The 10,353-nt window shown below is 31.8% G+C and overlaps 2 protein-coding genes across 2 annotated transcripts; both read left to right on the top strand.

The window, feature by feature from the left end:
- Positions 1 to 361: 361 nt before the first annotated feature.
- On the top strand, positions 362 to 1,585 carry LOC133819823 (uncharacterized). The gene has a single exon (XM_062253212.1). The coding sequence runs from the start codon at positions 529 to 531 to the stop codon at positions 1,438 to 1,440; it is 912 nt and encodes a 303-aa protein (XP_062109196.1). The 5' UTR covers positions 362 to 528; the 3' UTR covers positions 1,441 to 1,585.
- Positions 1,586 to 5,687: 4,102 nt separating this feature from the next.
- LOC133804890 (DELLA protein RGL3-like) lies at positions 5,688 to 8,402 on the top strand. The gene is made up of 2 exons (XM_062243028.1): positions 5,688 to 7,619; positions 8,343 to 8,402. The coding sequence occupies exons 1-2, from the start codon at positions 5,688 to 5,690 to the stop codon at positions 8,400 to 8,402; spliced, it is 1,992 nt and encodes a 663-aa protein (XP_062099012.1).
- The last annotated feature ends 1,951 nt before the right edge of the window (positions 8,403 to 10,353 follow it).

The raw sequence follows: 10,353 nt of genomic DNA, 5'->3' as shown, positions 1-10,353 counted from the left end.
GCTCTTACTAATATTACATTTATCTCTTTTGAATAATGATCAGAATTATTAATTTTAATCGGACTATTGTAAAAAGTACAAAAAACAATTCAAAGCTGCAAATACATACATATATATATATATATTTATATTTACCCCTAACTAACTTAATACACACGTTGAAAAAAATACATCATAAAACAATAATTATAAGGCCAAAATCTTTGTTTAGCGAAAGGTATCATACTTTCACGTAGAAAACAAAAATAATAATTGGCATGTCTTAATAATAGTTTATCCCAAAACAATAAAGAATTCAAACTTAAAAGAACGCTATATATTTATATATATATATAGACGTGTCAACCACTCTAACAATAAATAGTTCTTATTCTTACATGTTTCGCAACTATTGTAATGATTATATAAGTCGTTGGTACATATATAAAATCCTCACATACATATGTACATCATAACTTTCCTTCTTCTCAATCTCATCCAAAAAAAAAAAAAAACACATTAAAGCTACATTAATTCTTTGTTCTAAAAATGTGTGATCATCATACCAAGGCTGATGATCTTGATAATGATCATGATCATGTAGTTCATCACAACAAGATTTTGATAAAATCAGCCCTAGTAAGAGTCCCATTTCGAATAACCACAACAACCCTACTCAGCCTTCTTCTTCCTCTGGCTTTTCTCCTCCTGGCCAGGATCGCCTGTGCTCGTTTCCTCCTCAGCCAGCTCCAACCCTCACCACCTTTCTTCTCCATTTTCCTCCACACCAACCCTGCAATCCTCTACCTCATAGTCTCCACCATAAGCATCGCTACACTCGTCCACACCCTAACAGTAGGCAAGCTCACTCTACTCAGCGAGTCACTGCCACCGCTGACCACAGCTCTCCTCCGCCGCCCTAGTCTCTGCGCCGCCTGGGTTTTCCTGTGCACATTACAAGTCTGCGTCGGTTTGGGGATCGAAGGAACCGTGGCTTTGGGCACTGATTTCTCGAGCTTCGGTACGGACAGGACTTTGCTCAGTCGAGTTATATTCTTTCTTGGTCTGCATGAGACGATGCTTCATTGGTCGAGGATGGTGGTGAAGCCGGTGGTGGACGACACCATATTTGGTGTCGTTTCGAGGAACGAGAAGTGGTTTGAGAGAGGAGCCATGGCTGGGAGTTTTGGTGGGTTGTGGTACTGGCGGTTGAGGGACGAGGTTGAGTCGTTGGTGGTGGTGGCCGAGGCTAAAGGTGAGATGTTAATGGAGGTTGGCATGGCTGACTTTGCTGGTTGGTGGTTGTATTACCTGACTGTGACCATTGGTATGGTGAAAGTCATTAAGGGTCTTATGTGGGTTGGCATGTCTTTGTTTTGTAGGAGAGTAGGTAGAATCTCAACCGAAATAATTGACTCCAATAGTGTTATTACTTTAAATGTTGTTGAAGAAAAAGTCTGAACTACTAAGCAAAACTTTTCATTCATTCTATGTTTTAATTATACTTGTATTTTATTTTCTTTTACTCCTCTAAGATGTATAAAAAATTTCTTTGAAAAAGAAAAAAGAAGAAGAAGAAGAAGAAGAAGAAAAGATTTTTTGTTTTTGTTTTTTTATTATTATAATGTGTCTTCTTTATTTAAATTATTTATGATGTTTCTTTAGTAGCAGGTTAGTTGTAGACCTTATCATTGTATTTGTAATATTAATTAATCAACAGCTATTATTATTATTATTATTATTATCCAAGTTGTACTTTTTATATAATTAAGATGATGTTAATTACAAAATATAAAAATTTAGAAGAAGTGTTAATTATTAAGTGCTACTAGAATGAACTGCTACAGCTCAATAACACTGCCTTGATATCATCACAATTAGCGTAGTCCAATATAAAATCAATTTAATTAATATTGTACTTGCATATAATTATCATAAGAATTCCATAGAACAGAACAAAAGCCCTACTAATTATATAATATAGATGATGCATACATAGGAGAGAAATTACATCCGTAGTTATAGCATGGGGTAGCTTATTAGGTCATATATATATATAATATTTTGGAGATTTAATCAATAATTATTATACTAATTAATTATATGGGTTTTTTAATTTCCAAGTTATTACAAAATAACGTATATCTTGAAGTCACCATCTGATGATCCATCTACACGGTACAATGACTAGCTAGCTGATTTTTGTGGTTCCCATTTTTGTACTTTTTCAAACAACTACTACTGTTTGTTCTTTTGAATTTGTCTCTTCAAAACACATCCAACTCAATGATGTCACATTTATATCTTTATTACCAAATTTTAAATTATTTGAAACAAATTTCATAATCTAATCTTATCTAATATAGTAATAATTTTTGGGCGTGGAATATTTGATGATATAGAATAAGTACCCTCATCGGTAAGATGACATTTGTCTCCCTTGTTTTGGGATGAAACTATAATGTAATGCATGTTAGAATATTTATTTAGATTTGGTATATCAAATTAATTTGTTATAACTAATTGATTTAATATATTAAAGTCAATATTTGATTTATTGACAAAATATTCTAATTAATGGTCAACATTGTTTGTTACTTGATTTTGTTGTTACCCGATTTTTTATATCCCAACTGATTGAGAAAATATTTCAATCTGTGGCAGAGGCTTTGATGGTAGGTATCACTCTATAAATATAGAGTACCGGTTCCCAAACTCACTGCTCATTTTCTGACTTTCAGTAACTCCATCTAAAAGAGTTAGTGAGAGCTTGGAAGCCCATGTACTTGTTCTAACTTCTATTTCTTTTCTTTTGTAGATCTAAAGCTAGATCGAGGTTATCAATTGCAATGGCTGGAGGTATACAATATTCGATCCTCTTTTTGTATATGTTCATTCTATATATTAATTCCGCCTATATGTATATAGGATTGTTCATATGCCTATATTTCATTTTAATCTAACATTTGGTATCAATTGCCATAATCATTTCTGCCTTGCTAATTTTATCTGCATATATATTTATTTGATTTATATATGCCTTTATATTTATATTCATATTCACACATATATATATATCTATAATTTTCGGATATGTATTGACTGTATATCTCAAAATTTTCTTTTGGTGATTTGATTGTGTTTGTATTGTTTTGTGTTTACGTATATGTTATATCTGACATATTTTTGGCAATATAAACATAATTATTCACATATATATTCATTTTTGTACATACCCGAAAGTTTTTAATGCCTTAATATTCAACACCGGTTTTTCAATCTCCACATCATTAGAAATCCTTAAGTTTATATTTTTCAAATGATTTTATGCATTAAAAACGAGTTTTCCAACTCATTGTGTTGCTGAATTTTTTTAACGAATCGAGTTATGGCCAAAAACAATTTTGATATTAAAGTTCGATTTTTTGTTGGTTTTTAATCAATATAAAGCCATGAATCTCTTCATATAAGGTTTTCTAATTGATCTGGGCTTTAAAATCTTGAAAATCGACGTTAAAATGGGGTTATAAAGTCGGGTTTTTAATCGGGTTCGTACGACCCGCACGCAGAAACCAGGTCGATTTCAACCCGGCTGGAGAAAAACGACCCGTCGTTTGACGGGTCACACGACAACATGTCGTTTTCCCCTTGGCAAATTTAAAAAAAAATTAAGAAAAATTGAAGAAAATTACATTTTTGATTTATTTTGGAATTTTATTATTTTCTCCATTTTAATGCTCATTTAGACAATAAATTTTATTTTTTAATTCTTTTGCCAATTTAATTAAAACATATAATTTTGGTATATTATATATTTGGAAATTAATTAAAATGTTCAATTACTTGATTTTGGTACATTTATTTAATGATGTATTTTCATTATTCATGCAATATTAAATAATTGTCTTTTAAGAATGTAATTACTTTTTACAATTAAGTTTGTGCAATTATTTTATTAATTCACCAAATCAGTAAATGATTTTATTATCTTATTTAGCATGATTTTTTTCTGCCATTAAGTATATATATGGAATTATTGTATTTATTTTCGTACATATATATTTAATTTTGTTAATTTGTATGATTATTCTGTTATTCTTCATGCAAAATTTATTCTTAGTATAATTATCTTTAATTTTATATGTATGACTTTATAATTTTAAATACGTTGTATATTCCATAATTATGCTAGATATATTTAGATTATATTCATACATTAAGATAGGTTGAATAATATTTAGCACATTAATATTCATAATTTATTCATAAAACATTTAGGGTGAATAAAATTATGAATAATTCATAAGCAATTTTGTGGTTGACATAAGAACGCATGAAACTGAGACAAATGCTCAATCTAGAAAGATTTTTAATGATATTCGGACGACCACACTAGGAGCACTACTTTCTGTGATTGCCTATTATGTTATAACGAAATTGTTCTTAGGTTTTCTTAGAGCCTGAAACATAATGTCTAGTGAACCATATAATTTTACATAATTAGGCAGTAGCCACAACATCTTTAATTATATAAAATTATATATTAATTTTAAAGGATCACATAATGGACATAAATTGTGATTAATTATATAGATATAATAATTTTACCCTACAGGGATTTTATTATATTTATATAATTAATTAGAATAATATATTAAATTAATTTTCTTAATTTACCTACAGGAGTTATGAAAATTAATTTAATAGTTTTATCATAAAGTTTAATTTAGATAGAAGTATCAAACCTTAATTTATCCCAAATAATTCGTTTGAATAATCTATCATCCTATACATCTAATTTTATTAAATTAAAAATTTAGCCCATAGGCAATTTTTGTTTAATAAAATTTCATTCTTCAGCATGTTATACATTGGTAAAACGTGACTTCATTAAGCCTCAATCTTCAAAATCTAAGTTTGTAATCCTATTCATGCAGCTTCTTCATCATCATCTAGTTTCGCTTAAATCCTTACTGAAATTCCTGAGCTTAGGGGTGATAATTTCAAAATCCGGAAAGAATGAGTATATATATATAATATTTTGGAGATTTAATCAATAATTATTATACTAATTAATTATATTGGTTTTTTAATTTCCAAGTTATTACAAAATAACGTATATCTTGAAGTCACCAGCTGATGATCCATCCACACGGTACAATGACTAGCTAGCTGATTTTTGTGGTTCCCATTTTTGTACTTTTTCAAACAACTACTACTGTTTGTTCTTTTGAATTTGTCTCTTCAAAACACACCCAACTCAATGATGTCACATTTATATCTTTATTACCAAATTTTAAATTATTTGAAACAAATTTCATAATCTAATCTTATCTAATATAGTAATAATTTTTGGGCGTGAAATATTTGATGATATAGAATAAGTACCCTCATCGGTAAGATGACATTTGTCTCCCTTGTTTTGGGATGAAACTATAATCTAATGCATGGTTTAAAAATTTTATAAAAAAAAAAAAAACAAACACAACCCTTGTTTTGGTTTAATCAAATATTTGGCATTATATATGATAAACAAGCCTGCGGACTAATATAGTTCTTTATATCGATGGTATCGAAACATAGTTATCACTTATCAAATCTTAAAATTACCAGATGATATTTATGCAAATATGATAGATATAGAACAAATAACCTCATTATAAGTATAGCTTTTTCTGCTAGCTATAATACATATATATTATATATATATGGCTAATGATAATAATTCTTTCTTCTTTGTGCCACCGTTCATCTTCGATGAAATCCAGGGCAATGATCATGGTGGTGACTATGGCGGTCCTATTATTTCAGATGAATTAGATGAGATGATCAAACCAAACAATAAAGACCATTCCTTTGGAGGAATAATATTGGACGATCATGATGATGATGATCAATATGGCTTATTCTATGATCAACATAACATGACGATGATGATGATGGCTGAGAAAGAAGTACTAGAACCAGCAATATTCTCTCAACAAGATCATAATCACCAACAAAAACAACAAGAATTGCCCAACAAATCCGCGGATTACTCAATTTTTGATGATTTCGATGCGATTTCGATGAATTTCAATGATCATAATACTAACAAGATGGTGGAAGCTTGCAAGAAGCAAGTGCCATCTACTACTACTCCTCCTCCTCCTCCTTTTGCTTCTTTAGAGCTTCTTAGCCAATATGAAAGTGGACTTAACAAGTTGAGTCGTAACAAGAACATGAAGATAATAGGCAACACAGAAAGCAGCAATAGCCAAATGAGTAGTAGCAGTAGTCATTATACGACACGTCGTTCGAAGCTATCAACTGAAGATATTATGAGGATAGCCGGATCATGTTACATACGATTCTCGAGTGTCCCGGGAACAAACGACATCGTTTTGATGCACCCTTTTGGAAGTTATGCTCTCTCAGGTTTATCCCAAGGCGAAACCAAAGACGTGCAGCTAGTCCACCTTCTCTTATCCGTAGCTGAAAAAGTCGAGGACCAACAGTTTGACCGAGCCACTAGATTGCTCCAAAGTCCTCAACTCACTACTACTTATTACTCATCATCTAAAGCCAACTCAGTTGAGCGAGTTGTCCTCTCTTTTGCCGAAGCTCTTCGAGAGAAAATCGATTCAGAAACTGGTTTTATTACTAGAAGAAAAAGAAGATCAATGGACCGTACTACTAGTAATAATAATAAGGATGTCAAAGTAGAAATAAGTCTTGGTTTGAATACAAACATCTTAAGCGTTACGTGCTTTCAACGACTCCCTTTTCCTCAAGTACTTCATTTTCCAGCCATTCAAGCTATAATCGAGAGTTTAGATGAGTTTGTTGATACTAAGAATAAGCTTCATGTGATCGATCTCGAGATCAGAAGTGGGGTTCAATGGACGCTTCTGATGGAAGCTTTAGCAGAGCGAAATAATAAGAATGGTCATCAAGACCGTCCATTATTTCAGCTTCTTAAGATCACAGCCATCGGAACTCCAGATAATCAGATCAAAATAGAGGAGACCCAGAACCGTTTGAAGAATCTAGCTGAGTCTTTGAACATACCCTTTTTGTTTAAACCCTTGATCGTATCAGATATGAATGATATCAACGAAGGTATGATCGAAACCGAGGAAGAGGAGACTTTAGCTGTGTTCTCTTCGTTACTGTTAAGGATGATGTTGTATAACCCATGTAGTTTGGAGAAGTTGATGAGAGTTATCAAAACCCTACAGCCATCCATAATGGTTGTCGTAGAAATCGAAGCTAATTTAAACTCACCGTCGTTTGCGAACCGGTTCATAGAAGCGTTGTTCTTCTACGGCGCTTTCTTTGACTGTTTTGCGACTAGTTTGAAAGAGGACGAGGAGTTTAAAACGACAATGGAGGAGGTCTTGGGAATGGGGATTGAGAATATTGTGAGTAAGGAAAATGGCGAGAGGGTTATTAGGAGTGTGAGGATTGGAGTTTGGAGAGCTTTCTTTGAGAGGTTTAGAATGGTGGAGAGTAAGTTGAGTGAGTCTTCTGTGTACCAAGCTAGCTTAGTGGCTAAGAATTTTGGCTGTGGAAGTTCTTTGACTATGGAAAGGAATGGAAAGGGTTTGATTGTTGGGTGGAAAGGAACTCCCATTAATTCCCTTTCAGTTTGGAAATTTCTCTAATTATTAATTATATATGCAAACTCTTTTCTAATTCGATCGATTATCCACTTGTTCGGTTAATGATGAGCACACTTAATTATACACATAAATTTCTCTATCTCGAGTTTGAGGTACTATGCTTACTAATACTCCTTATTTCAAAAATAAGGGGAAAGCCATGTAATAAGTCCGGATACAAAACCGGACTTCTCTCAAGCTCAGAAAGTAGAGTTCAATATTGCTGTGGTTGAATTGGATTTTGATTTCAATGGTGGAGATTTGCTCATTGATGATGATGATGATAATTCGATGTTTACCTTATTGATCACCTATCAATTTATGAGTATTTTTTAGTTGGAAAATGGATTGATAGACAAACTTAGGGCATGTATGTTGTATAAGGATGTTACAATAAGTACAACATTATGTTTGTATTGAATTTTATATTGTATTAATTATTAAAATCTCAAATTTTAATACAATACTAACTGTAATAGTATACACAAAAAAACTTGTATGTGTTAGTTTGTATTATAATATTTTTGAAATTATGTTGTATTGTGGTAAGGTTTGGGTTGGGACTGGGATCGAGGTCAGGAACGTGGTCGGGGTCGTAGTCAGGGACAGGGGAGGTCAAGGGTCGGGGCAGAGGTTAGGGGTTGTGGTCGATTCCGGAGCTGGGGATGGGGTCGGAGTTCGGAGTCTGGGTCGGGTTCTGGAGTCTGGGGCCGAGGTCTAGGTCGAGATCGGGGTTCAAGGTCATGGTCGAGTTCGAGGTCGACGTCGGAGCACATATGATATCGTTTGAAAATATTCAGCTTTTTTTTTTTGCATGTGTAGCAAGTTTTATTTGATATCCAAAGTTTACTAAGTGACAGAGCTTTTTCTTCAAGTTGAAATTTACAATTGTTGAGTATAGATTTTTGTTTCTTATATTTATTTATGTATTAATAAATATAATGTTAAGAATTAATTGTATGCTTATAAAGATAGAGAAATTTGAAAAACTATGATTCGAGTGAGGGCTTAATTTATAGTGTGTATGGCAGGGAGAATTTGGGGAGAGATGGAGAGCTATGGAGGGAAAGAAGAACAGAGAGAGCACCATTGTACTTGTTTGGCAACACATTGGAGAGGAAAGAAATAAAAGTCGGAGTGATAAAAATCACCCATGGCCCACCACATAGAATCTATCTATCAATGGATGGATTAGAGATGAAAGAAAAAATTTGAAAAAAAAGTCATAAATAACCTCTATAATATCATTTTTTAATATTTTAGATATCTATCGTTACATTATATAGGATAATTCTTCTACAAACGCTTCACTTTAAGTCCTATCAGTGGGGTTTTCAGTATTCTCGACCCGTGAACAGTTTTCGGCGCGATTTTTTTTATGACCGTGTATATTGTAGCTATTTAGAGCATCCTACAAATTTTCAGAAAATTCCGAATAGTTTACAGTACCAAAAATTAGGTTCAAACATGTTGTTTTCCATACGCATAAAAAAAATTAGTCACGCGTGTAACAACATGTTTGAACTTAGTTTTCGTTATTGTAAACTATTCTGAATTTTCTGAAAATTTGCAGGATGCTCTAAATAGCTACAATATACACGGTCATAAAAAAAAATCACGCTAAAAACTGTTCACGGGTCGAGAACACTGAGAGCCCCATCGGTAGGGTTTAAAGTGAAGCTCCTATAGGAGAATTCCCCTATATATATAAATAGAAATATAAATTGAAGACTTTACTTTTTAAGACATGTAGAAGCAAAAAAAAAAAAAGATATGTATAAATTTAAATTAATATTTTTGATATTTAAAATAAATATATTTAATTAATAACTTTGTTTAATAAACACTACAAAAAGCAGGGGCTATATCGAGAACACTATACCGAGAACAATTTTCGTTGGAGAGCAATTTTCGTTATTCTTAGTAGAAGCATTTTCAGAACCGCGCCAAGAGTTCGCAGATTTTTTTTCATTTAAGTTGATATACCGAGAACTTTGGAACTTCTACTGAGAACAAATGTTCTCAGTAGAAGTCCTTTATATCAGTCGTCTTCCTCAGCAAAGCTCATTTCCTCTAAAACGCAAAAAACCCCCAAAACCCGTTTTTTCTCCGCCCCCAAATCAGTACTCCATGGATTTTTGCCCCCCAAACAATAGTTTTTAGATAAATCTTCCTCTCCAAAGGCTCTAATGAATGTATGTATTTATATATATATATATATATTTCATTTTATTTTGTATTTAACTCTCTCTATATGGGTTTTTTTCTCACTCTAGCTACTCCGATTGTATAGTATTTTCTCAGATTTTGAAGTTATATTGTTGAATCGTAGAAGCCCTCACAGGTATGTATGAATCTATATTTTTGTAATTTTTTTTAAATATTTAATATATTTTTTTTTTGGTGAAAATGGAAGAAAAAAACATATTTTTACATATTATATATACAATATTTGATTTTGTATTTATAAATGGTAAGATTTATAATTAGAAATAAAAATTATGTAAAAGTTTAGTTATATGCAATTTTTAGAATATAATGTTGTGTAGTATTTTAGTGAAATGCATATATATAGCTTTAGGATTAGTTATTGTAATTTTTTGGATAAATAATTAATTTATTAGCAATTACTTTGTGAAATATTTATTAATGATGAATGTGAGTAATAAAATAGGCTAAATGTTTAAGATGTAAAGTAAGAATGTATGTTTTTAGCTAAATTAGTATGAAA

Source organism: Humulus lupulus, chromosome 1 (assembly GCF_963169125.1).
Source record: "Humulus lupulus chromosome 1, drHumLupu1.1, whole genome shotgun sequence".
NCBI classification, from domain to species: domain Eukaryota; kingdom Viridiplantae; phylum Streptophyta; class Magnoliopsida; order Rosales; family Cannabaceae; genus Humulus; species Humulus lupulus.
The sequence above is the reverse complement of the archived record's forward strand: the minus strand, read 5'-3'. Positions and strand labels throughout refer to the sequence as shown.

Coding starts and splice junctions, on each gene's coding strand:
- LOC133819823 (XM_062253212.1), top strand. CDS start 529: ATGTGTGATCATCATACCAAGGCTGATGATCTTGATAATGATCATGAT.
- LOC133804890 (XM_062243028.1), top strand. CDS start 5,688: ATGGCTAATGATAATAATTCTTTCTTCTTTGTGCCACCGTTCATCTTC. Junction 7,620..8,342: donor CCCTTTCAGTTTGGAAATTT/CTCTAATTATTA, acceptor GGCCGAGGTCTA/GGTCGAGATCGGGGTTCAAG.